The 27913-nt window shown below is 43.5% G+C and overlaps 1 protein-coding gene across 1 annotated transcript; it reads right to left on the reverse strand.

Moving 5' to 3' along the window:
- Positions 1-2: 2 nt before the first annotated feature.
- Positions 3-24431, reverse strand: arhgef38 (Rho guanine nucleotide exchange factor (GEF) 38). Its single transcript, XM_083765163.1, has 14 exons — positions 24156-24431; positions 12513-12697; positions 12145-12259; positions 11893-12040; positions 11740-11757; positions 11336-11535; positions 10421-10548; positions 8633-8737; positions 8302-8421; positions 7067-7477; positions 5648-5785; positions 3940-4141; positions 2335-2615; positions 3-786 (listed from the first exon to the last, which is right to left on the reverse strand). The coding sequence occupies exons 1-14, from the start codon at positions 24355-24357 to the stop codon at positions 604-606; spliced, it is 2436 nt and encodes an 811-aa protein (XP_083621289.1). The 5' UTR covers positions 24358-24431; the 3' UTR covers positions 3-603.
- Positions 24432-27913: the final 3482 nt, after the last annotated feature.

A 27913-nucleotide genomic window follows, 5' to 3' on the forward strand; every position in this document is an offset into this window, starting at 1 on the left:
TTTCAGTCTTTGACTAAATGTTCAGAATGGCAAAGACATAAAGAATCAGGTAAATAATTACTAGTGCAAGATTAACTTCAATGCAGGATGCAACCAGTGTGAAATGTTTCAACCTTCTTACAATCCTGCTTCCAACAATATATTAACGACTGATAATGACACTTCAAGTAAGTAGGTGTTGTTTTTCCTTGAAATAGGCTGACAGTTGCTGTAATTACAAATAACGGAAGGAAGTACTTGGAAGAAATACATTCATAATTCCTTCATAATGCACTTAGCGAGTGAATGTAACAGCACACTACAAAAAAGGGCAGTTCAGGTGTCAACACTGTACTTTTACATAGGTTAGTGTACAGGTTGGTATAGCTGCAATAAGGACATTATAAAGTGTGTCACAGTGAACATGCAACTTCATCAAGTAATCAGGTACATTCCAGTCTCTTTTAAAAATGATAAAGGGAAACTATCGTCAAAATGTGCTTGAAAAGGGATCTCTTAACCGCCAACAACTGCAACCGTCAAGCTGCACAGTGGTCAACAGTGTTCACTGTTCAGTCAACATTGTCTGGATATGTTTCTGGGCACAGTTATTCCACTTGCTTGTCATGCGTAGGACATCTTGCCAAGGTAGTTGGCAGGGACGTAACCTTTCAGGCCATTAGCCTCAGCCAGCCACCACTCTTTGTTTCCTCCCAGGTCACAGAACTGCAGGATACGGACATGTTGGCACTCCTGTAGTGTCAACTCCTGCTCACAGCGAGCTTGAAATGCATACACGGCATAAAACTAAAAAGGAAGAAATGGAGACAGAATACACACTGATTAGGTGTTCCTTTTAAAAGTTTGGGCCCCCCAAAGATATACTGGCCCCGGGGCCCTCGTGGGGGTTAATCCGTCCCCGCTCTATACCAAGGGGAAAAAAATACTCAAGAAGAATCAGAGATTGGGTCTACGGATATGCTTTGAATTGGTTCATAGATTCTAAATGGCATCAGAACATGCCAGTGTGGAAAACGTCAATGAAAACCACAAGATGCATAAAATGTTAAAAAGATTCCATTTCTTTTCATCCATCATCTAATCATCCACACATCTATTATTTTAACCAGTAAAGTAGCGTGATAGTAATGTATTCTCAATTTTATCCACAAGATGGCACTGTTTATCAGTTTTCTACAGGGAGCTCAACAGTCAGGCCAAGTATCAATTCCCAGTTTCATAGGGCAACAAGTTACTGAACCTCATCGACATTACACAAATAACGTGACATTATAGCAAACGTCAAGCCTTACTCCCTATAGCTCTGCTCATACAGCCAACAGATACAAACAGATAGCCCACCCTCTGTGCTGAGGTCCAACCTGAGTGACAGTCCTGCCATCGTATAAATGTTATTCACTCCATATAATATCTCTATGCAAGGTGGGGGGAGATACTATAAACCTATCAGCGGTGCCACCCCAGCATTCCGATGTGAGCTAACGGCGCTTCTAATCATCCGCTTCATAAACCAGCACACTTCAGTTTTTATGGCTCCTGTGCAATAACAGTCCTCATACTTTATAGCTAGATCCCCCCAACGCAGGTCTGCCCTTCAATGAGGAGCCATTTATTGGCATCGGAAAAGCCTGTGAAAAGTTACATTGCTTAGTCAACGCTTTATTGTGATTACTGGATTTGTGCATGCGTGCGTGCAGTCTGTGGATTTGTGGTCACTCCGTCACTGCATGTAATTTAAACCAGCAATGCACCTTGTATTTCCCAGCCTTGACCTAGCTTGAGTGAAAAGTGTGTGTGTGTGTGTGTGTGTGTGTGTGTGTGTGTGTGTGTGTGTGTGTGTGTGTGTGCACCGATGTGCAGCCTTTCTGCACCTGCGTATTTGGCAGATATTGGAGAGTTTGCTGAGTGACAACATTAGTCTTCTATTTCACCTTGACCCTCTTCTCAAACTGTAAACCAAACTCCCAGATGTACAACATTGTGTTTGACCCATTGTGTTTGACCCCTCCACGATATGTCTTCTTATCTGAGGGGCATTTTCCACTGCATTGTCTTTACATTAGGTGGATAGCCTATAGCTCAAACTGTTTTTAATACTTAAATACTATAACACTTAAGATGATTCCTGCGGATCCTGCCTAACCCTTTTTGTATACATTTATATTTTATTTGACACATTCTGACAATGCTGCCATCAGCGACCAACTGCATTTTAGAAAGACTTGCAAGCTAAAGTAATACCAGGATTTGAGCTGATATCAGCAATATATGAGATCAGCGTGCGACATGCGCACGCGCACACACACACGCACACGCACACGCAGACACACACACCTGCTGATCGTCTGAGTCCAGAATGTCCTCCAGTGTGTCTGGTGGGCTCTCCAGTTCCCCCTGCAGTCCATAAAGGGTTGAGCAGCTGTCAGTGGCGTGCAGATTGAAACTACGCAAGCTGCTGCTGCCGCTGCCCGACACGAACAGGCTGAGGTTGTCAAAGTCCTCGTCCAACATGACAGTCTGCTGCTGCTCCTGCTGTTGGAGTTCAGAGGCTCGACTCAAGTCCCTCAGTGGGTTGTACTGCTTTAGGAACGAGGAGTACACGTAGCCCTGTTGACCTACAAAAACAATGAGGTTAGAAGATATCTGAAGATTCTTGTCTGGATTTTCAGGCCATCCTGGTTAAATCTGCAGGGTAAACTGAGTGTTAAATGCTATGTAATTCTAATACGCCTGGAAAAATATTTCCGTATAATTTCCAGGCCTTTAACGATACTGTGAGTTTTAGTTAATGTGAAAAAAATGTTCAAGCATATTCTGTGACATTTATTGAATATGGATAAAACTAAACATGTCTCAAAACAATATATATTTAGGTTGTCAATGGAAAGTGCAACATTTTATCAGACTTGGCTTGGAAGAATGAATGGCCATTGTCTGCTAATGATAAATGTGGATTCTATCAGCAGCAATCGTCTTAAATCGAGTTGCAGTGAGAGTTAAAAAGTGCAAAAATATGAGTGACAACCTCGTTCATAATGTTAATACTGGCTGAATGATAAAAAAAACTTCTCAGGAATGCTTGTAATTCCAGTATATTAGTGTGACCGTACTTCATATACACCTGTACATGCACAGTGCATGCATGTGCGCATGCACACCACACACACAGACACACACACAAAAACAGAAAGTTGTTATTGCTGCATCTCTCCCGTCCTTATTTCTGACTGCCCCAGGGGAGATACTTTGTACTCCAACTAATATTGCGTGCAGCGGTTTGTTCCAAATAAGGCATCACGATCTGCGAGACACACAGGGACCTAGAGAGCATCATGGAAACTAGCAATGGAGTCAGTGCCTGTTGTGATGGAGCCGTCTCCAGGGACACAAGACAGAGAGGCACAGCGGGGAGAACTACCGTGACACCACAAGAGCCTCTGGGAATTTCTCTCTCTCTCTCTCTCTCTTTTCTCCCTCTCGTTGGCTGACATGTCATGAAGCAAAGTTTGTGTGTCTACTCTACACACGGCCTCAGTCAGTGAAGACATGCAGGTCTATTCACGTAGTAGAATTTTCTAGGTAACCTCTGCCTTGCCTTACCTGCTGATGATGTACAAGTGCAACAATGGTTTCTTCAATCTGTACGATTTCCCGATATTGTTAACACTGTAGAATGAAATGTGCTTGCATATTTACAGTATAGTTAACCATTTCCCATGACCCAAACTCTTATCTCCTATAGTAAACCCATAACTCTCTCTGTCAATAATTCTAACCCTAAATGGTGGTCTTCTAGTGTGATGGCCATTCCATGCACGGCAAGACCATAATCATAGTCAATTGTTATGCACATTATTTATGAGGAGCTATGTCCTGATGCTAATCATAATTCTAAATGTAACCACTTGGAATGTAACTAACACACACACACACACACACCTCCAGTGTGGACCAGCCAACGACTGCTGCTTCCCAGGGGGTCTGTGTCTTCCAGCTGGGCCACGAGTTCTCCCTCCAGCACGCTGAGGTCTTGCTCCTGGCAACCGTTACATTTTCTCTTCAGCAGGTAGAGGCGACTGGGAGGATACTCTGCCAGCAGCCAGGCTCTCTGCTCCTCCGTTTGATGCTGTACCTCTGGTAACTGTGGGGTTGGCGATAAGGAGGATGAGGTTAGTACAGCATGGAGTGAATTATGGTTGTAGTGGAGCATGCTGTAAGATGTCTATAGGCTTTTACAGCATGTTACCGGCACAGATAAATGGTAAATGGTAAATGGTGCATTTATATAGCGCCTTTATCCAAGGCGCTTTACAGAGATTGTGCATTACATTCACCCATTCACACACACATTCATACACCGATGGCAGCGGAAACCATGCAAGGCACCAACTAGCACATCGGGAGCAATTAGGGGTTCAGTGTCTTGCTCAAGGACACTTCGACAGTAACTCTGGGGGAGCCCGGGTTCGAACTGGCAACCTTACGGTTACCATCCAGGCACTCTACCCCTGAGCCACCGCCGCCCCCACAGAGAAGCCAATAGGTATAGATATACAGAGCATTTGTGTTGTTTTGTTCAAATGCTGGATATTTGGATATTTCACAAAGAGATAATAAGAATTATGACCAAAACGATGTCATAAAATATCCAGGTCCAGGCATTCAAGGTATATGTTTGAAAAATAGGAAAGGCCTTTAATTCAACGTGCTGAAGACATGGGAAAATTCACCAACATCTGTTGGCTTGTGCCTACTTCAAAGTGCTGTAGATATTTCATGTCAGTATTTAAAATAAGATGGTGTTGGTTGGTGTGTGTGGCCCTTGTGAATATGCATGCATGCTTGGTTATCATATCAACATGAGAGATCATTCAAAGATAGGGAGAGGAGAAGCAGCGGTGAAAGGTAACAAAGCCCTTGGGTTTTGAAGGTATGGGGGGTGGCAGAAAGTCAGATCTGTTCACTCATGGCATGTGTACTCAAACACACAAATGTGTAAACACACACGCATGCATATATCAGTCTCAGGGGAACTGATACCTTGTGCGGCCTACTTAATCACGACCCAGAGCTCTTCACAGTGATTGTGGCATGCCTGCGATAAGACCTCCAACACTGTGCTGAATTATGAATTATAATTGGTTTGATTAAATATGAGAAGAGCCATAGAGTCAGACCGCATGGTTATGTTCTCGCCTGTCGGCCGATAGATTTGTACTGACCAAAGCTACAATCCAGGAGAGTATGTTAATACAGTTAGAAGCTTTCTTGTAGAAATGATTCCGGTTTTAATTTAAATGTCGAATATTTGTTTTTGCCAAATAAGCCATGTGTGTTTTACAGTTTGTAGGTCGGCTATCATATATAAAAAACTGAAAATCTTTGAGTATACAGTATATTCTTTCACAGTGAACGCTTTTAACTCAAATATTTGACTGGAACAAAATATTTTGAGATGAGGGTTGGGGCCAAACATAATTGTGGGGCTCCTTAAAATGAAAGTTTGAGAAACACACATACTGTATAACAGAAACATTTTTCAGAAAACTGTTGGATTTAGAAAACTTTTCTTTTTAGAATCCGCTTCAGGGTTAATCCATGTATTGTGGTTTGTGGATCATTCACTCAGACCATCAACCAAGCGTACCGTTAATTTCTTGTCTCGTTGTCTCTCGAAGCTAACTTTGCGCTCCATGAGTTTCTGTGCATTTTCCTTGACAAAAGCCATGTTGTTCAGCTCCTCCATGATGCTGCTCTGGACCTCACTAATGTTTGACAATGGAGCCTAGGCAAGCAAACGTCAAACAAAATATTTCAGTCAAAAATAGCAAATGACTTAGAGTGAAGGCATTGTACACTACATATAATTCAAGTTCAAGAAAGGTTAACTATCTTGTCATTCTAACGATACACAAGTGCAAAGCTGGAAAAAAAAAAGTTACAGTATAGGCATTAATTGTGACCGTAGGTTGTAGATTACTATTACTAGTAGTCTCGTGATGTCACGCCTCATGATTGATATCACGCCTTGTGACACGTCACGCCAGCATATATGTCCGTCAGTCCATCACACCTCATGGCACACTCCAAATATGGCCATCTCCATATATGAAGATAACGACACAGCCATACATGGAGAAGATTGGATCATCACCTAGATCTGCATATATGGAGCCGGCCAGCAACTTTACATCTGACCTCAAACCTCAAACCCTTAGATCTCCTTATATGACCTGTTCTGACATTCCATATGTTGATCCCACCCCACCCGTCCTTCCTCTTCGATGTCTCCCTTTTGACTGATACCTGTCCATTCAAACTCTAGACGGGCCCGCCCCAAAGTTATTAGTGTAGCCTTGACCGGCAGCTGGCGAAAACTAGAGTTCTCAACAGGCCCGGAAATTAAGGCCCGGGCCCTACCTGGGCCCTCATCAAACCCTGTACACTCAAGACACTGCCCCCGCTGCCACCCTTGGATCTCCATATATGGAGCTGACCTGTTCTGAAATTCCATGTTGATCTGACCTCATCAAACCCTGTACACTCAAAACACGCTCCATATATGGCCAGTACAGAATTCATTCCATATGTTGAACTGACCCCCCCATGCCAAAGCGCCAGCGCTCGCCCAGCAGTCTGCCGTCACCCAGGCGGATGCGTGCACGCTGCATCTTAAATGGTATAAAACACTTGACTTTTACAACAAAGATGACAAAGAATTCACAGACAACGGTGCAAACTGTATGCCCAGGCAAACAAATTAATGCGGAAATTCCACAAGCACATAAAGAAGTCAAGGTCTCACTTGTTAAAGCTTTCTGTACTCCGTTGTATACTGCTCACCTGTGGAGTAAATACAAGGCTAGTCGCATGCAAAAACTAAAAGCTGCATAATGGTTGCGATGTGATATGGACCCTGAATTGAATTGAATATGTCGTTCTGCATTTGTGTATAGTCGTTGTGTCCCTGTCCAGTAACGGTCCTTCTATAATTTACAGACAAGAATGAGAATGTTCTAATTACTTCTAATTCTAATGACTTCTTCTAACATACATGAGTCCTTACCGGTAGCTGCTGTATGGAAGGAGCGCGGTGCAACATTGAATCCGTCAGGCCTCTGAGGAGACCCACCAGACATAGCACACAGTTGGTCAGGATGGTGTAGGCAGCCATGTTGAACCTCTGCAACTCCTCCACCAGCTGGGCATTAAGAGCCTCATAATCCCTCCTGGCTAGACCATGCTCTTCTGACACCGGCGAGGGAGACGAGGACGAAGAGGAAGTGGTGGTAGAGGAAGCAGGGGATGAGGAGACAGAGGAGGAAGAGGAGGAGGAGGAGAAGGAGTGTGATCGCTCCAGTCGGCTGCAGTGGTCAAGCAGCTTGTCGTAGCGTTTCTGGATAAGCTTCTGTGGGGCACTGAACATGCCCTGTAGGGAGGTGAGCGGGGCGAGTACCAAGCGCTCCACCCTCTCTTTCTGAGGCCAAGCCATAGAGGAGTCATTGAGAGTAGAATAAATGTATATGTCACAAGCACTGATAATAGTTAAGATTGATCAACATTGATAAAGTTTCATTAAGTTCATGAACCTAATTACAGGACAGGTCTCTTCTTCCGACAGACCAGTAGGTGAGGTAGAAGAATTGATCTCTGTACTAATACATGATGGAACACCTTGCCCAATGTCACCTGTCTGAATAAGTTATTGCACAACTTGTACTATACTTGAAATTGCAATGGTAACAGGAACTTAAGAAAATAGGACTTCAATTCCGTTTTTCACACCACCAAATTCAAATTATGCTAATGACAATTTGAACGCCCCCCCATAATGAACTCCCTTTGATACTACATGGCTCTGTGTCTTTCTTCCTTGTTCCCCTGAGTACAGGTGTTATTGTTTCTAAGGATGGCCCATTTTATGTCATTCAAGAGCTATTAAAGATCATTACAGAGCGCACCAGGCTTTGCAGCCCTTCTGAACTGCAGAAAAGAGGAGCCACTATCTAAAAATCCTTATTATGCCTATTAGAAAAAGAGACATCTACCCTGTAAAGGAGGGCAGGAATTCAGGAAAACAAAGAATTATGTAGGCTAAGGGGATTACTAGGATAGGCCTGCATGATTATGGCAAAAACCTTAATACCAATCATTTTACTGGATCCTACAATCCAAAGATTATTTGTCATACATTTATTTTGGTCCTAATTATTTTATTACACTTCATGCATCCTATATTAAAGTCTTGACAGTGGGCGTTGTAGATTAAATGAAATCACCAAACAAGCTATGGGTACTTACAAAGTGCTTATATGGATCATTGCTGTTCTTGTGCAATAAGCCATTGGTGTAATTCTTTGGGGGATCCTTAATGATTTTCTCCAGGTCTTGAACATCCTGGATGGCTACAGACACCATCTCCTGCACAAAGGATGAGACAAGAACCAAAAAACAACATTAATGAAAACATTCATGTAAGGTTGATCTCATGTGTTGAGTCTGTGGTTGGAATTGGAGGGTTTTCCAGTAGAGGAGACATGGTCAGGGTCTTTTACACTCTTTCTGGGAATCCCAGGGGGAGAGAAGACCACATGATACATTTATCAAATGTCTGTACTCCACAGTGACTGACCTGGGTGTGTTGTAGGTAACAGTTGATGTTCTTGAACAGCAGTCTCACAGCTTTCTCCAGACTCCGGAAGAATTTCTCCTCCTTATCAAACGCTTCGTCCCTCACCTAACAGAAACAAGGGTTTAGCAGCTTATTGCTCCATTCACTCCACTGTACATGTTAAGAAATACTGACCTACACAGTACAGAAACTACAGTATACAAAACTCAGCCGCCCGCCTGCACACCAGAACCCGATCCAGGGACCACATCACACCAGTCATCTGTGACCTTGGCTCCCAGTCAAGCACAGAATATACTTTGCTAATCGCAAGTTACTATGAAACCTGCATCTCGCATCCGTCACGGCTCGTGACACACTCCATATATGGACAATACAGAATTCATTCCATATGTAGATCTGACCTCATCAAACCCTTAAATCTCCATATATGGAGCTGACCTGTTCTGACATTCCATATGCTGCTCTGACCTCATCAAACCCTGTACGCTCAAGACACGCTCCATATAGGTCGCGTGTCATGGAGAAGACTGGATCATCACCTAGATCTGCATATATGGAGCCGGCCAGCAACTCTACATTAAACCTCACGGACACGTCGGACACCACATTAATAGTTTAACTCATTCTGACCTGAGATCAGATTCATACGAGGTTTCCGCCGGACACACACTGGTCCTGATGAACCCATTCTGACCTGAGATCAGATTCTAAAAATGTCAGTCGCTCTTCGATTTTTCAAAAAATAGCAGACCTACAAGCTCGTATCGCGCCACTCGGTGGCGCGATATGAGCTTGTAGATCTGCTATTTTTAAATAGCTAAAGCATAACATGATGCTGACACCAAAATGGGTGCCCGTTCAGAATGGGTTAACTCCTGCTACTTAACTGTGCCGTATTAAGAAGCTCTGTTGTTTCAGCGCGACCTCTGTCATTTCTTGCCCTCAGGGCGTCATACTGGTTATTATTACCGTTATTATTGTCATTATTTTATTATTAGCTCAGAGTTAGAGCAATGGTCACCGAGTTACAGTATGGCCATTTGAAGTCTTAAACACTGCTGTGGTGCCCCATATGTGTGCAATTATTATTATATATTTTATTCAGTATTCTAATAATGTTCGCCCCCTAAACAGTCTTTGGTGCGGATTGGATGCGGTTTGGTGCGGATTGGATCAACGGTGTGCCTGTGGGGCCCCTGACGAGGTCCCTGGGGGAAACCCTTGACCCCTGGTGGGACTGTTGTCATGGCAGGACTCTGAACAGTGTTTGTGGCAAGTTTAGTGCGGATTGGATCAAGGGTGGGCCTATGGCCCCCCCGGGGGGTTCTAACGTGGCCCATGGGGCCTAACATGTGGCTCGTTGGAATGATAACAGTGTTTGTGGCAAGTTTGGTGCGGATCAGAGCAACGGTGCCGATGTTAGGTTTGTGACCACAGTCTACGGTCCACCCACCCTGTCTAGGCAATTATAATATAGGATTACATTTGGATTTCAGGCATTTGCTGAACTGCCACCACAACTATCCAATAGGGGCGGCTTGTGGTTCAGGATAGTATAGTGGCCATCTGTTTCCCCTCTTTGTAGCAGGTCATTGAACGCCTAACTGCTCCCATTGTGCAGGTTGACTTGCATGGTGTGGGAATGGGTGAATGCAACAGGCTTTGGTTCAGACCATTTATCAAATAGGTATTTAGATAAAGCCAATATTTCACAAACACAAAAAAGATCCTCGTTATTTCCAAACTACAGTAAATATGGGTTGTACTGGAACCAGTGTATTTTACCTGTGAGCCAGTGAGAATCTTGAGGAATCCTGTGAACCTGTCCCCCTTCTTTCGGATGGAGTGGATGTTGAACTTGTTCAGTTTGCCCCTTAATGTGCCCTCGTCGTCCGACCTCTTGTACTTCATGACTGGGAAATGGAACCAAAAGTAACATTTGTGTGAAATGAATAGGATAAGACTAGACCGATGCAGCCCCGCTCGAGAATGCTGCAAGTTAGGAATGCATGTCCCACCCAGTTATGCGATCCCCGTTGTACCCATTGTCAGAGTATCCATTGTACGCCTGCCTTGTTGTCAATAATGACGTAGAAATATGTAACGCATAATAGCTAACACGAATAGCTATTCATTAGGCTATATAATGTTTGCAAGCTAGTTAGTTACAGTAGTTACATAATGTAAACAGACATGATGATAAGTGTTGGGGATGTCCCGATCACATTTTTTTGCTCCCGATCCGATTCCGATAATTAGATTTTTTGTATCTGCCGATACCGATTTTTCCCGATCTGATATTTTTATTTTTATGGAACACTTGTGCCATATCAGAATAGTAGAATATCCAAAATCACAGACAATATCCAGTCTAATATGATAATAATATTGATACTAGTGATGTTCCGATCACGTTTTGTAGCTCCCTTTGTACAACCCTAATAAGTGTGTATGATTATTTGGGAGAGCTGTCAAAGCATATAGCGATGGCAGAGTGGTTTGCACATGGGTAAGCCTATAGATGTTCCTTTGGAATAAGTAGAATAAGTAACATAGGCTGCTACATGTACTGTACAGTCGTGGAATTCTGGATCAATCAGTGAATTGATGAGACAATAGGGGTCAAGACAATATTCTATGGTTATGCTTTAATGTACATGATATCATTGCCCAACAATGTTTGTTTGATGCAGTTCTCACCTATATCTTTCCGTCTTTTGAGCTCATTAATGTTGACATTGATGATCTTGGCAGCGGTGTAGGCCTCCTGTAGAGGCCGGTGGTCAGGGTGCTCTTCAGGTGTGGCCTGCCACAGTTCCCCTAACAGCAGCGGGTACTTCATCACCCTCTGGACTGGCTTGATGAGAAGAGACCCCATATTCAGCAGGTTGGGCTTCCCTCTGGACAGTAAGTACGGTTACAAAATGACCATACAACTTCATACCGGAAACAGAAGTTAACGGGAATTGTTATAAACAATTAGCTCAAATTGCGATATGTTATGGAATATAAATTATACAAAACATGATAAGCAAAATTAAAGGTATGCTTGTGATCTTAAAATCAAAGGCACAACACTCAATGTGATGATATCATATACTTACTCTTGGTCATATATTTTCCTATAAGACAACACAAATGACATAAATGAAAGAGTTAACGAGACACTAGATACAGTACACTGGGATCTTTAAGCAGGGGATAAATTACAAGTTCAGTATAGTATGAAAAAGTATGAAAGAGATAACTGCACTTACTTAAGTGCTAAAACACAGGTGATGAAATGTTCTTTTATCTCTTCCTCTTTCTCATAGGATTTGAGTGCCTGGTTGGCGTCATCATGATGATAGCAATAAATCTTATACACATCCTCCAGAGCACCCTTGGCGTGAATGAAAATGTCTCCTTAAAAATAAAAAATAAATTAAATGTAAACTTTATGTTACTTTACTTGCACAACTATACAACTATTGTTTCGCCACTTGATATAGTGAATGAATGGGAGTTACCTATGAGTACTGCTTCTGGGTCAGGTTCTGCAGTGGCCTGCTGCAGTCTGTGAAGCAGAGCTGCAGAGACCTCACATACTGTCTCTATGTTGGTGAAGAGACGGTCAACATCCACCTTACAGGAGGAAATGCCATTGTAAAATACATCCAACTTAAATGCTCAAAAACTGTTGTTAACAAAGGCTAACAGTGATTACTGGTTTTATGGTCAAAGGATGTGACTAGGATTTAAAAATCATGACTAATACTAAACCACCAATGCAGACGCTATTAAACACTGAAGATTATATCCAACTTTGAATAACACAAAGAGAGATGGCACTTTTCACAGTTTTGCTCTCAATTTCACAACACAAGACCAATTTTACCTGTTTTTCTCTAAGGGGTTTGACCACCTCTCTGATGCACAGCTCCATGTCTGTGAGGAAATCCCTCTCTGTTTGCACAAGCTCCTCAATGACCCTTGACCTGCGGGTCATCTTCCTCCGACGAACTTCCTCGGGCTCCAGAGCCGGTGAAGAGGGGGAAGACAAATCGTGGGGTGTCATTTTCTCTGAGGGGAGGAGAGATGAATTGTTTTATGGCAACCTAACCCAGTGGATAAGGTGTGCACATCAAGAACAAGAACGATCATACATATTTACTATAATTAATTTTGTCACTTTAATGTCAATGAAAGGGGGAACAAATATTGCTGGCATCACATTCAGAGCATTTTGATGATTCAATGATTTGAGACATTGATATAAAATCCATTGAATTTACAAGCAGTCACTGTAAATGAGTCCGTTGATGAGGGCTAGGTGCACAGAAAAATGACATACCAAAAATTCTCCATTATTGCCAAAGATTTATTTCTTTAAACAGATCCAAAAATAATGTTCCAAAAAAAATGCCTCATGAAAATATTTCTTGCACAAAAAACCAAAATATAGCTTCCAAAAATGAAAACAACAAACTTACATGTTACATGCTTTAAATTCAAGCATCCAGTCTAGACGTTTCTAGTCTCAACACTGTCAACACTTAGGGCAGAGCTTCCTGCATTGTGCCCCCTCCCCTCCATGTCTCACCATGGACTGACTACATTAACTCCAACCCAGGCCTCTCACTAGTGGCCCATACTATCTGTCTAGAGACAGGTTTCCCCCAAAACATTCACTTACACAACTAGTGAACATGTAACCCAGAAAACATTTCCAAACATGTACAGTATACTTGTCAATCCTACAATAATTAACAAACCAGGTTTTAAACAACCCGTCCCGTTGTAATCATACTAAATAGTATGCATTACCAGACCCATGCACCCCTGCAACATGGTGCAACCCAATTGAATCCTCCACCTATAAAATGAGCAGATGATTCAGTAGTGACTCTTTTGTGAAACTTTGACCAGGAAATGAGGATGGTGTGAGTAGTGGGTGTTTGACAACATAGTAATGATAACTTAAAACTGTTTGACTTTGAAAGGAATAAAAGTATGTTTGACCAACCAATTGTCTCTGTCCAAATTATGAAATGAAATGAATGAAGATATGTATATAAAACTGTAGAACAAGCCACGATCAACTGATTGCTAACTTTAGCCGGCATAGTTAGCAAACAGTGTTTGATAATGACCATTGACTGACATGTGGGAATATTGAGTATGAAATGAGGTAAATGATAAACAGAAAATGAAATACAATTACACATGTGTGGCTCAAGAGGAAATGTCTTTATCACACATCCCCCCCTTTAAGACCTGTCCCTCACATCTCTTTGCGGGACAGGAAGTCAGCCACCACATTGTCTTTTCCAGCACGGTACTTCACAGTAAACTTATAAGGCTGCAAAGAAAGGTACCACCGTGCTATTCTGCCATTTGAGTCTCTCATCCTGTGGATCCATTGGAGGGCACGATGATCAGTCTCTAGAACAAAGTCTTTCCCCAGGAGGTAATACCTGAGAGTGTCAAGGGCCCACTTGATTGCTAGACCCTCCTTTTCAATAACCGAGTAACGTGTCTCTCTTGGGTAGAGCTTGCGGCTCACATACAGTACAGGTCTCTTTTCTCCTGCGCTCCCTTGTAGTAACACGGCCCCAAGACCAATCCCAGATGCATCGGTCTGCACTGTAAAGGGCAACGAAAAGTCAGGGCTCTGTAAGACAGGATCTTGACACAGACACTGTTTTAGGTCCTGGAAGGCTGCATCACACTCTGGTGTCCACTTGACTTTCACAGGGCAGGACTTTCGTGTCAGGGCTGTAAGTGGAGCTGCTCTGTCTGAAAAATTGGGGATGAACCTTCTATACCACCCAGCTAGACCCAGAAATGATCTGACCTGACGCTTGGTCGTGGGTGGTGGGCAGGATTGAACAGCTTCAATTTTGTCAATCTGTGGGCGAATTTGGCCTCCCCCAATTATATACCCCAAGTACTTGACTTCCGACTTTACCAACTGGCATTTCCTGGCATTGACGACCAGTCCGGCCTGCTGAATGCGTTGGAAGACATCAGAGAGGTGTTGGAGATGTTGTTCACGTGTAGAGCTGAAAATGACCACATCATCAATGTAAGCTGCTGAGTAGGACTCCGCCCCTCTCAAAACATCGTCCATGAGCCTTTGAAACGTAGCTGCTGCTCCGTGTAGGCCGAAGGGCATCACAGTGAAACGGTACAGCCCAGAGGGCACTCGAAAGGCAGTAATGTCTTTGGCCCTCTCGGTAAGGGGAATCTGCCAATAGCCCTTACACAAGTCCAGAGTAGTCAAATACCTGGCATTCCCCAGTCGTTCTATCAATTCATCTACCCGTGGCATAGGATAGGGATCAAAGGCAGAAACACTGTTCACTTTGATGAAATTGATACAAAACCTCAAGTCTGGGGTGTCTTTCTTTGGCACCAGTACCACGGGACTACACCATTGGCTGGTGCAAGGCTCAATGATGCCCATGTCCAGCATCATGTCCACCTCTTTCTTGAGTGCAGGGACTAAGGTGGCTGGAATTCGGTAGCTGTACTGACGGATAGGTGCTGTCTCGTGAGACAATAGATTGATGTCGTGAGTGACCAAATCAGTGCGTCCTGGTCGCTCACTAAACAACCCCTCAGGAAAACAGTCTGTCAGTTCATTCTGTTCGGAAGGAGCAAGGTGACTCACATCAGGAAGTGTAAAGGACTCAGAGGATGCAGGGAAATATTGCTCCTCCAACTCTTCCTCATCTGTGACAACTCTGGCCAGGAGCTGCTGAGACAGAGGAATTCTGTCTTTCCATTCCCTCAGAAGATTCACATGGAAAGTCTGTTGTTTCTTCCGACGATTTGGCATGAAAAGTTCATAGGTCACCGGTCCCATTTTGCGAGTGACCTCAAAGGGGCCCTGCCACTTGGCAAGAAGGCTGCTTTCAGAGCTGGGCAACAACAACAACACCTTCTGCCCTGGTTGGAAAGTGCGTGGTTTGCTGCGCTGGTCATAGCCCTTCTTCTGCCTGGACTGTGCCTTTTCAATATTGGCATGTGCCAACTCAGTTAGCTGCTCCAGTTTGTCTCTCATCTTAAGTACATAGGACATAACTCCAACCTGCTTGGCTGGCTGCTCTCCTTCCCAGGCCTCTCTCAGAATGTCCAACGGCCCTCTGACATGACGGCCAAATAGGAGGTCAAAAGGGGAAAATCCTGTTGTTGCCTGGGGGACCTCTCTGTAGGCGAAGAGCAGGAATGGAAGCCATTGGTCCCAATCGGCACCCGTGTCGGACACAAACTTGCGAAGCATAGCTTTCAGGGTTTTGTTGAACCGCTCGACCATGCCATCAGTCTGCGGATGATAGGGGGTGGTTCGTATTCCCTTAATGCCTAAGAGGCGAAAAACCTCTTTCACAAACTTAGAGGTCAGATTGGTACCCTGATCTGTAATTACCTCCCGGGGGACCCCGACCCTTGAGAATAACTGTATCAAACAATTAACAACCTGACGGCTCTTAACTTTTCTAAGGGGAAAAGCTTCCATGTACTTAGTAGCATAGTCACCAATAACCAGAATGAAGCGGTTTCCTGATGAACTACGCTCTAAGGGGCCAACAACATCCATAGCGATGCGTGAAAAGGGCTCATCTATCACTGGCATAGGAATTAAAGGGGCCCTGTCACCTTTCTTTCCTGGAGCTGTTTGTTGACATTTTGCACAGGTTTTACAGTAATCTATTACTTCCGAGTACATTAGTGGCCAGTAAAAGCGTGCTGCTATGCGGGCATAGGTTTTGGTGTGACCCAAATGGCCTGCCCACGGTATCGAGTGTCCGAGGTGTAACACTGTGGGCCTCAGACCCTTGGGCACCACCAACTGGTCACCTGTACTGGTGCGCCTGTACAAAATCTGTCCCCTGACAACAAACATTTCCTTGTCCAGAACTGAAACCTTGGTAGACTCGTCTACACTCTTCTCAAACAGTTTACTGAGGGTTTCATCCTGTCTCTGCAATGCACTGACATTACTTGGCAAAACATCAAAAGCTATGTCTGGCATTGCTGGTTCGGACTCTGATAAATTAGTCCCCCAAACCTTCTCCTGTCTTTTCTGACTACGGGTTTTCTTAACCCTGCTCTGCTTGGTCACCTCCCCAGCGAATGGTAGCTCCTCCCACCCCCGATCTGAATCTGAGCATTGGGATCTAGTGACTACCAAGACTTCCCTGGGGATGTCTGTAACACAGGATGGGGCACCAGAACTGTCAGAAACCTGGAAATGACTTAATAACTCATAGAGTATTGGCAAATCTCTTCCCAGCACTACGGGATAGGGCAAGTGTGCTACTACCCCTACACTGAGAATGTACTCCTGTCCATCTATCTGAATGGCAGTTTCAGCAGTTGGATAAGGCTTGGAGTCACCGTGGACACAGGTTACATTAACCTTCCCTGCGTGCATCAACATCTGATTAGGCAAATGGTCTTCTCTAATTAGAGTCTGGTCACTTCCTGAATCTAACAGGGCTTTGCAAAAATGACCTGCTAGACACACTTTAATCACACTGCCGGAAGAAGGCTTTGTCTGTTCTGGAGGTGCATACACAGAGCTTAAGTGAGATTTCTTAACAGCAGTAACTGGACATTCAACCTTAATGTGCCCTGGCTGACCACAATTGTAACACACAGGTGGATCTCTCCTATCTGTTTTCTTAGGGGGGTCCTGTCTAGGGGGCCTGGCATCTTGAGATCTATTAAAGTTCCTAGACCCACTACTCGAACCACCCCCGGTATTACCATGAGAGGATTGAGGTGTAGTGGTTGACCTTCCCATCTGGTAGCCCTTGGAGGACCTCCGGGCTGCAATAAAGGTCTCTGCCAGCTCAGCTGTTGCTCGTGACGTAACTGGGTCGTGCTCTTTGATCCACGTCCGCAGCTCTGGGTTGAGGATGCGTAAGAACTGCTCCTTGACAATGGCGTCCCCAATCTCCTCCTTGGACATCTGTCTGGGGTTCATCCATTTGTCATACAGCTCCTTCAGCCGTGTCTGAAGTTCTTTGGGAGTCTCGCCAGCCTCCACTTTACTGGAACGGAATGCTTCACGGTAAGTCTCTGGATTAATTTCGAATTTCTGCAAAATGGCTGCTTTCACATGGTCATACTGCATAGAAAGATCAATGTCCATGGCTATGTAAGCTGCCCTGGCTTTGCCGGAAAGGAGGGGAATAAGATGAAGAGCCCAGCTGTCCTCGGGCCACCGACAAGCCATTGCGATGCGCTCAAAAGTGGCGAGGTAATGTTCAATGTCTTCATCCTCCCTGTAGGGCTGCATTTTCGGCCCTTTCCAATGAATTGCGGGGGCTGCTGAAGAGGCGTGGCCTGATGATGGAGACCCCGCCCCCTGGTCAGCCGAGATAGCAGGAGAATCAGCCATCCTGGAAGGCTGCACTTCCCCGCGGTCACCATGAGGGGGCGCTGCAGTGGTGGCTCTCAGCGGCCTTCGCTCCAGTCGGTCCAGCTGGATTTCTTGTTGTAGCTGGCCGAACTGGTGCTGGAGGTTTCTTAGCCGGAGCTCCTGTGCCTGCTGCTCACGCTCCCTTTGTTCATCTCTCAGTTGTTGGTTCATGAGGTAGGCTTGGAAGGTTCTACTCAGACCGACCACCGTCTCTGGTGGTGGACCACCGGTGGCCCCTCCCTCCTCCTCTAGAATCGCTTCCTCTTCAACCTCGTCTGTAAACGAGGTCTGGTTGCCACCGTCTTGACGCACTTTGGATCTGGTAGTCATGTTGGTTTCTGTCACCCTTGACTGCCACTCATCCCACCGCTGCCACCATATGTAAATGAGTCCGTTGATGAGGGCTAGGTGCACAGAAAAATGACATACCAAAAATTCTCCATTATTGCCAAAGATTTATTTCTTTAAACAGATCCAAAAATAATGTTCCAAAAAAAATGCCTCATGAAAATATTTCTTGCACAAAAAACCAAAATATAGCTTCCAAAAATGAAAACAACAAACTTACATGTTACATGCTTTAAATTCAAGCATCCAGTCTAGACGTTTCTAGTCTCAACACTGTCAACACTTAGGGCAGAGCTTCCTGCATTGTGCCCCCTCCCCTCCATGTCTCACCATGGACTGACTACATTAACTCCAACCCAGGCCTCTCACTAGTGGCCCATACTATCTGTCTAGAGACAGGTTTCCCCCAAAACATTCACTTACACAACTAGTGAACATGTAACCCAGAAAACATTTCCAAACATGTACAGTATACTTGTCAATCCTACAATAATTAACAAACCAGGTTTTAAACAACCCGTCCCGTTGTAATCATACTAAATAGTATGCATTACCAGACCCATGCACCCCTGCAACATGGTGCAACCCAATTGAATCCTCCACCTATAAAATGAGCAGATGATTCAGTAGTGACTCTTTTGTGAAACTTTGACCAGGAAATGAGGATGGTGTGAGTAGTGGGTGTTTGACAACATAGTAATGATAACTTAAAACTGTTTGACTTTGAAAGGAATAAAAGTATGTTTGACCAACCAATTGTCTCTGTCCAAATTATGAAATGAAATGAATGAAGATATGTATATAAAACTGTAGAACAAGCCACTATCAACTGATTGCTAACTTTAGCCGGCATAGTTAGCAAACAGTGTTTGATAATGACCATTGACTGACATGTGGGAATATTGAGTATGAAATGAGGTAAATGATAAACAGAAAATGAAATACAATTACACATGTGTGGCTCAAGAGGAAATGTCTTTATCACAGTCACATTCACCATCAAGTTCAACACATCATTCGTGTGTTGTTTACAATACATTTCACAGAGAAGATTGTGTGCACATCTCAATGCCTATATTCAGGCCAGGTGCTGGATGTCAGGCATCAAGGCGAACCTCAAAGAGGAGGAAGAACATCCAGTTTGTAGAGCTCCGAGACTTACTTTATTTTAAGACAACAATTTTGCAACGTTTCGACCGACTAGGTCTTCATCAGGCAAATATCATGTGCGGATGTTCTTCCTCCTCTTTGATGGTTACAATGCATAACATTATTGTTCAGTGTGGGCCCTATAGTTCAAATGTTGGTGTGGACAACCCTTACCAAGACATCTATGAGTTTAGGTTAACTCATATTGACAATCCATGAATTGAAGAACATGTGGCTTTTCTACAATATATCCATTTAACTTGCACAGGCTTTGGCATGAGGTTAAGTACACATAGAGATTGGCAGACATCATGGGCTGAGGCACCCATCTCATAGAAACAATGATTATTATTGATATTTTACATTTAATTAGCTACGCTTTATTTCAGAAAGGTCAGTATAGAGTAGAGTAAGACCAAGAAAAGAGAGAAGAGGAGAGAAAAGACGAGGGTTGAAATTGAATCAGTGTGCATATACTGATGGAGCATAAGGTTGGTGCACTGACTGAGTGAGACACCAACCTGAATCGATGATTATTTATTTATGTATTTTAATAACTTCCTAATTAGAAAATGTTTTGTTTTTGCACCTCAAGTGTCCACACAGAGTGCACAGACACTGCTTTAATATAGCCTACTGCTTTGTTGAATAGTGGTTTATTGGAGAAAAACACATTTTGCAAATGTGGATTAAGCTAACTTTCTCCTAGTAGCACAAATGTTTACCGCAAAGACAGTTAACCTATTGGACTATAAATTCATTATTCTAACCGCACACATTTCACAGCGTTTCGTCAATTTAACATATACAGTATGCCGAACAGAACACACACTGGCCCTGTGGCTGCCCATGTTCAAGAAAACATATTACATTTCTGACAGATAGGCTGCCTGAACACTTCCAGTTCCAAACAGCCACATTGGTATTTCACAGTTATCTAATTGTTTTGACTCTGACTGTTTTGGCCTCACTTAACATGCCAGTCGGGTTCTCTCCTCTATTTTTGATTATTTCTTTGTGTTTTATCGCCCCACAGCCTAATCAGTCTCACCGGCTGCTCTGCACTTTGCATGGCAGGTGAGACGAGACGCTGCGAGGCAGAAGCACGACCACAGTGTGTCGAGGAGAAGGACTGGGGGCGCTTCCTGATCTTCTTCCACACATCACTACTTCCTCTCGGTGTGTGTGCGAGCGAGAGAGAGAGAGAGAGTGGACAGAGGAGAGGAGGAGAGAATGCCACGAGGCCAGTGTCAGGTTACGGAACTAATCATTGAGGTGATGTAATGCTACAGCCATTCCGTCTGCTACAGCTGGGAGATGACTGGTGTGTGTGTGTGTGTGTGTGTGTGTGTGTGTGGTGTCGTTGATTGGTTTGGGGTGTGACCCATCACCTGACACACAATAATCATGCACTTATTATGCAAGGACACACAAGCAGACACTGTTGCGCGCGCACACACACACACACACACACACACACACACACACACACACACACACACACACACACACACACACACACACACACACACACACACACACACACACACACACACACACACACACACACACACACACACACACACACACACACACACACACACACACACACACACACTCAATCCCAACTTGCTTGTTTTTGCATTGATGTACACACTTTCTTTTAAAGACATATATCACAGTTTTAGCTTATTTATTTATTTTCTGTTTTATTTAGATAAGAGAGTATAGAGAGACTGGAAACTGAGGGCAGAGAAAGAGGACAGACACAAGACAACAATTGCCACCTTTGCCTTCATATCACCTCCTTGATCACATCTCAATGAAGGACAGAACCACTATAAGCTCTCCAGTTTGCTGTCATTATGTGTGGGGTTGTGTGGTGTGGTTGTCAGTGCAGTTTGCTGTCATTATGTGTGGGGTTGTGTGGTGTGGTTGTCAGTGCAGTTTGCTGTCATTATGTGTGGGGTTGTGTGGTGTGGTTGTCAGTGCAGTTTGCTGTTATGTGTGGGGTTGTGTGGTGTGGTTGTCAGTGCAGTTTGCTGTCATTATGTGTGGGGTTGTGTGGTGTGGTTGTCAGTGCAGTTTGCTGTCATTATGTGTGGGGTTGTGTGGTGTGGTGTGGTTGTCAGTGCAGGAGTTCCCATGAAAACGGATACAGGCCCTTTCACTGTTCAGACCATTGAAAGGGATCTAACGGAAGGACCCAGAAATACAAGGCCTGACATATCATGTATCCACACCAGGACAAATGGCATGCCAAACCACGCGCTCTCCGCTAAGAGCACAATCGGATTTTATCATTGAGAATATTCCTATTCCTAATATCCTATCGTTGATGAACATTCTGCAATGATTTTAATCCGGTAATAAGTGTATATTATTTTGAGTTTGAGCAGTCTTACTCAATTTGCCCTAGGCCCATTCACCTATAGGCCTACTGATTAAATAAATAAATAAGAAAAGTATCAAGGGTAAACCCATACCAAATTACTATTACTTTGGTCAATATACTGTAGCATCACATAATAATATCATGTTGGGATATAGTGAGAAGCATAAATGACATCAGCATCAGACTTTGCTGTCCAGTTAGTGGGCATAACAAATGGTTGCCATGGCGTCTCTGGTCAACCAACCTGTTTGACAGACAGATGAGAACTCTGTTCAGCAGCAACTCGTGTTTCCTCTTTCGGTGAAGTCATCATTATGTCAATATTTGCCATTGTAATACACCTGTAAATATGTAATGCTGCATGGGGAGTGAGGCTAAAGTCCTTCAAAGCCGGGCGGTGGTAGAGGGGTGGTGGGCGGGGAGGTAAATGGTTTACTGAAAACAACCCTGTGTGTGTTTTGTCAAGCCATGATGCAGGTCGATGGTGCAATAGTTTGTATTGACTGACTTGAATTTATAGAGAGATTTTTTTGTTAAAAGGTTAAAGCACTATATTCATATGCATAGTGTTTGTTCAGTAACAGAGGCCTCCCTGTCTCTCCAACTATTTAATAAACTGAAAATAAATGTTCAGGTGGGTTGACAATGTTCAGGCAATCAGGAAAAAGTACCTATATATCAGCTTCAATTGTATAGTGTTCCAGTTACAATTGTCTGCTCATTTCTTAGTGCCATTACTTACAATTTCACTAATCTAGTATTCTGTGCAAGTTCTCTCTCCTGATTGGTATCCCAACGTGAAAATGCATTTTCTGAGATGTAGGGAATGAACAAACACTATAGCAGTGGTTCCCAGACTTTTGTATTTATTTATGATACTTATATTCCTTTGAATTTTTTTGGAAATTGTTTTTTAATTAGTGTTTTAAAAATAGTATATTAATAAAAAATAAAATGTGTATAGAAAACAAAACCTAGCCTATTGGATATTTTGTTGCGACTCATAGAAAAAACGATATATATATTTAACACTTATTTTAACTACCGTAAATCACTTACACTACCTTTAAGTACCACTAATGAAGCATTCTAAGATATGTGGCCAAATTGTTCATAGTAGAAAGAGGCAGGGAACAGATCAGGTGACTGTCTACATACACTACACTACAGTACATACTGCAGTTAATCCTTTGACAGTGCTGTAAGCTGGTTTGCCTGAAGCACAACATTCCTAGTCACTGACAGTGCAAAGCTAAATGTGACAGGTATGTCCAGTTTTTCAAAAATATTGGCCTCTGTCACTCATATGTGTGGGATAATGAAGAGTGTTAGAAAGGGAAGTGGTTCCCCTTTCACGACATAACCCATTCTAAAATGACGACTTCATATTCATTCAGTTTAGTTTTTTTCAAAGCAGGCAACATTTTTACATTTTGGCATGTGAACAACCAAACCCCCTAGAAACTAGTTGACAAATTCAAAGGTTTGGTAATTAAAGACCATTTACGTAATCCCTCATGGTATATTACTCGCTGTAGGGCTTGTTTACTAGCTGGGCTGGAGCTCAGGTCTACACGGTTTGCATATGTGACCTCATCCCTGTGGGAATATCTGCTGTTCAACACATAGCAACACAACAGGTGCCCAGCATCCAGCATCCAGCATCCAGTGCGTGCGTGCGTGCGTGCATGCATGCGCGGATTGCGCGCGCGTGCATGCGTGCGTGCGTGTGTGTGTGTGTGTGTGTGTGTGTAGACTGTGTACATATTACTATACAGTAAAGTATGTATGAACCAGCTCTCTGAATAGTTTGCCCTTGAGAGTCACATTCTGATTTGGAATCTATAGTTATAGATCTATATGTTATACTGTACACTTCATGTTCATTGCGGAATATTAAAAAAGACACACTGGTGTACAGTACATGCTGACCCAGGCCTCTAAATGAGGACAGCAAGTATACATTTATAATGAGTTCTAATTTTCAGTTTCTAAGTTTCAGTTTCTTAGTCTGCATTTTGAGGGGCGCTAAAACAGTTAGTGTTTTAATGTTTGCGTTGTCTGAACAAAATTTACTCATTTATTAAAGTGAGAAGAGAGTGAGGCGTCAGGGATGCAATGGGGGCCTTTTTGACTCAGATGTGTGTATAGATATACAGTAGTTACCATAGCTGTAACTCCACAGGGAAGTTATTAACAGGAGGGTGATAGGCTACCTTTAAGTTTAGCGCTGTACTCAGTCTTGTCCGACTGAGTCCTCCTCACCAGCGTCCCCAGGTTGAAGTCACCCTTGTCCTCAGCCACGATGACATCAGTCTTCCTCCTCTCCAGGTAACGCAGAAACACTGGCCTGTGCCTCCTCTTTATCACTTTATCCTTCTCTTTCTCATTTCCTCCGGCCACCTCCTTGGAATCCATGGTGAAGTTTGCTCTCTGACTGTCCCTTGTGCCGCCGGACAATGAGGAAAAAAGAGGGAAAGAAAAGACAGAGAGAGAGAGAGACAGGGAGGAGAGGGAAAGACAGAGAGAATGTCTGGGAAGTTAAACAGGTGCACTGTTCGCAGTAAAAAGTGACTGTGCTAGTTCTGCACAGGTACTCTAGCTCCTCCCCTTTACCTAAATCCACCTGTCACAGGAGAGCTGTGAGACCACTCCCCCCCCCCCCCCCCCCTCCCCAGAGTAATGATACAGTATGCCTTATCTCTACTAACACTGTTGCAGGGTCAGACAGAGAGGGACAGACTGAGGGAAAAGAGAAAGGTAGAGACCAAACACAGGCAGAGAGACAGAGTGAGAAAGAGACAGACTGAGAGGGACAGAGACACCATAAGAGAAAGAGAAGCAGATAACATGAAAAAAGAAAATGGTAAAGAGAGAGACAGACGCACACACACACGCACGCATTTACACACACACACACACACACACACACACACGCACACACTCACGCAGACAGACAGTCTACCACACATTTTCAAAATATTAAAACAGACAAACAGTGTGCCTATAACATGGAAAGACATTTGCATATTAGATTTGGTGTGTGTGGATGCCACCTAGTAATGTGAAAACGAAAAAGATTTACAAAGCCCTGCTTAATAAGTTACCATTTTATTTATCCTCCCTGTTGAATTGGACATTCGCACATGCTTCCAGGGCTATGCATTCTGAACTCCAGGATGGACAGTCCATTTCAGCATGTGGTTATCTTTTTTTCTTCTTTTCTTTTACCCCTGGTGATTTAAGGGCAGCTGTAGATATTCCATTCAACAATAATATATTGCAAGCAATTAACAGAGGTAAGATCTGGTAAAACAGGTAGTTTCATCAACACCAAGGTGAGACAATGACTTCTGGTCAGGGCAACAAGATACTTGCATTCTTCCCCAGGAACAATGAATGATCATGTCTTTTCCTCCCTCATAAGGACTCATATTGAGTTTCCAGATCACTGATGCAGAATGTGTTCATTGAGCACCTGTTCTGTTGCCATTCTGCCCAATTCATACAAAACAGCAATGGACCAATAGTCTGCTTTGAAAACACGTGGTTCACCGTTACACACCAGGCATTCACACGTTAACTCCAAACTCTCCAAATGTGTCAACAATAAATTACAGTATATTTTGGTAAATCAAACACATAATAAATAATGGCGTATTACCTTTAAGTACAAATTCTAGCTTTTAAGAACAAAATGATAAAATAAGTACATTGTCTCCCTCATGGGCTTTCAGCTGGGGTGAAGTGAATTATTATGCCTCAGGTGAGCTTGTGTCACAGACAACTGCACGTGTGGAAGTTCCGGCTTTGTGTCTCAAAGAGAGAAGTGTGCTCTCTCTACAATGAGTTCACACAGCCACACCAATGACAATGGAATGGTGTCAGATACAAATGAGAAACAAAGTGATTCAGATGATTAAAGACGGTTTCCTGTATGAGTGAGTGTAAGGGTAAAGTGAGATAATGCCTTTTTCAAATGTTCACTGATTGTGAAATACTGTAGGAGAAGCACAACAGACATAAGAGATGTGAATATTTACAGTTTTAAAATACTTATGATCTAATCATTGCATGATGTCACATATACAAACATAGTTTTTTTTAAAGGGACAGAAAAGTGCCAATAGACACAATGATGTAATGTGACACACCTCAGCAGTGTCAACAGCTGAGGGCCATAGGGAGAGTTACTGTACGCATATAAACACAGAGTTAGTTCTGGAACATGCCCTGTGATTCTTCGTTCTTTGGCTGTGGGCCATATGGAACAATTCAACTAAAACAGTTAGGGACACAATAGTTTTGTTATGAAAGATAACACAACTTTGTTTACAACATGTTTAGGGGTCCACTATGCTAAAACATCACAGTTCTTTATTTCACATTATTTATCATCAGATCGTACCCAAGCAACATACCATGGATCTTGCAAGAAAAATAAAGACAAATAGGACAGTCTACTCTCGCCCTTTACTCATAGTAGGGTAGGGAGTTTAATAGGCATACATAGGCCATATGTGTCCACTTGCCCTATGCATGCCTGGAAAAGGAGTTGGACAGACTCCTTGGTGAGGAAGTTTGATCGTTCAGAATATTGCCAGTCGGAATGATTGCTGCAATGTCTGCCTTAAAGGACAGCTTCAGGACAATTCAGGACAATACCCAGGCTCTTGGCAGTTGAAGAAAGCCTAGGGAGATATTGATGGAAATGGAAAGATCCCGCAAAGGACAGGAATTACCTGGGAAGAAGAGAACCTCAGTCTTGTCTGCATTGAGCTTGAGTTTCTGGGAAGACATCCACAGTATGAGATGTCAACCAGGGATGTAGCGATGAACTTTTCAACCTGTGTGGGAAGGAGAAAAGCAGTTTGAGGTACATGACATCAGCACAGTGGTAGGAGAACTTGGGTGCAGAGATGACAGAGCCAGACAGAGATTTTCTATACGGGTGGAAAGGATGGGGCCTAGTACAGACCCCTGGCGGACCCCAGTCAAGAGGGTACAGGGGGATGAAAGAAAACCATTCCAAGCTAACTTGGTAGATCCGACCAGTCATGTGGGAGGGGAACCACTTGAGTGCTGTAATGCCACGGTAAGGAAAGGAAAGGTACTCTGTTTACCCAGGGTAACTGGACTAAGCTCAAGAACTTGTTTACAGCCAGGCCCTGCTCATAGAACATTTCATGGTAGAGGTTCAATGCCTTGTCCAAGGGCACTTCAGCGGTGGTAATTTTAACGTGCCGGTCCGGGGATACGAACTAGCGACCTTTCCGATATCAAGACCGCTCGGCAAACCGTTCGGCCACCGGTCAGAAAAGGTGTCCAGGAAAAACCATTCAAATGCTGAAGATAGGACTAGAAGAATCAGGACTGAAGAGTGGGAGGCAGCCTATACAGTGCGGAGTGCTACTGTGATTTTCAGATTTTTTTAACATCATAGCCTACATCTCATTGCATCATGCAACAAAATATACATTAAAATATATAGCACCCGACCAAATTCAATGGACAAAGCAGATAGCAGACAGACTTATCTACAGAATTTTGGGGGCTGGGCGGATGTAGCCTGGCAGTGGCAGTGTATCACGGATTCAAGTCCAGATCCCAGTCCTATAAATGAAGGCATAAAAGTCCCCAAACAAATCTTAAAAAAAATAAGATCTACAGAATTTCACACAAACACAGCTGTTCAATTCAGAGAAAATAGCAGATCTACAAGCTCATATCGCGCCACCGAGTGGCGCGATACGAGCTTGTAGGTCTGCTATTTTTGAAAAATCGAAGAGCGACTGACATTTCTAGAATCTGATCTCAGGTCAGAATGGGTTAATCAGACCAGTGTGTGTCCAGTGGAAACCTCGTATGAATCTGATCTCAGGTCAGAATGGGTTAAAGGGCAGTGGGGATGAAACCAGTGCATTCAGATGGAACATACACAAACATGCATGCAGGCACACACGCATACATTCTA

This window comes from Protomyctophum parallelum, assembly GCF_964188405.1.
Source record: "Protomyctophum parallelum genome assembly, chromosome: 5".
In the NCBI taxonomy this organism is placed as follows: Eukaryota; Metazoa; Chordata; class Actinopteri; order Myctophiformes; family Myctophidae; genus Protomyctophum; species Protomyctophum parallelum.

What these genes read in the sequence shown, in the direction of transcription:
- arhgef38 (XM_083765163.1), bottom strand. Translation starts at nt 24,357, where the DNA reads ATGGATTCCAAGGAGGTGGCCGGAGGAAATGAGAAAGAGAAGGATAAA. An exon ending in CCCAGAAGCAGTACTCATAG is followed by an intron (nt 12,041 to 12,144) that starts GTAACTCCCATT and finishes TTTATTTTTAAG; the next exon opens with GAGACATTTTCATTCACGCC. An exon ending in CTTCCATACAGCAGCTACCG is followed by an intron (nt 5,786 to 7,066) that starts GTAAGGACTCAT and finishes TTGCTTGCCTAG; the next exon opens with GCTCCATTGTCAAACATTAG.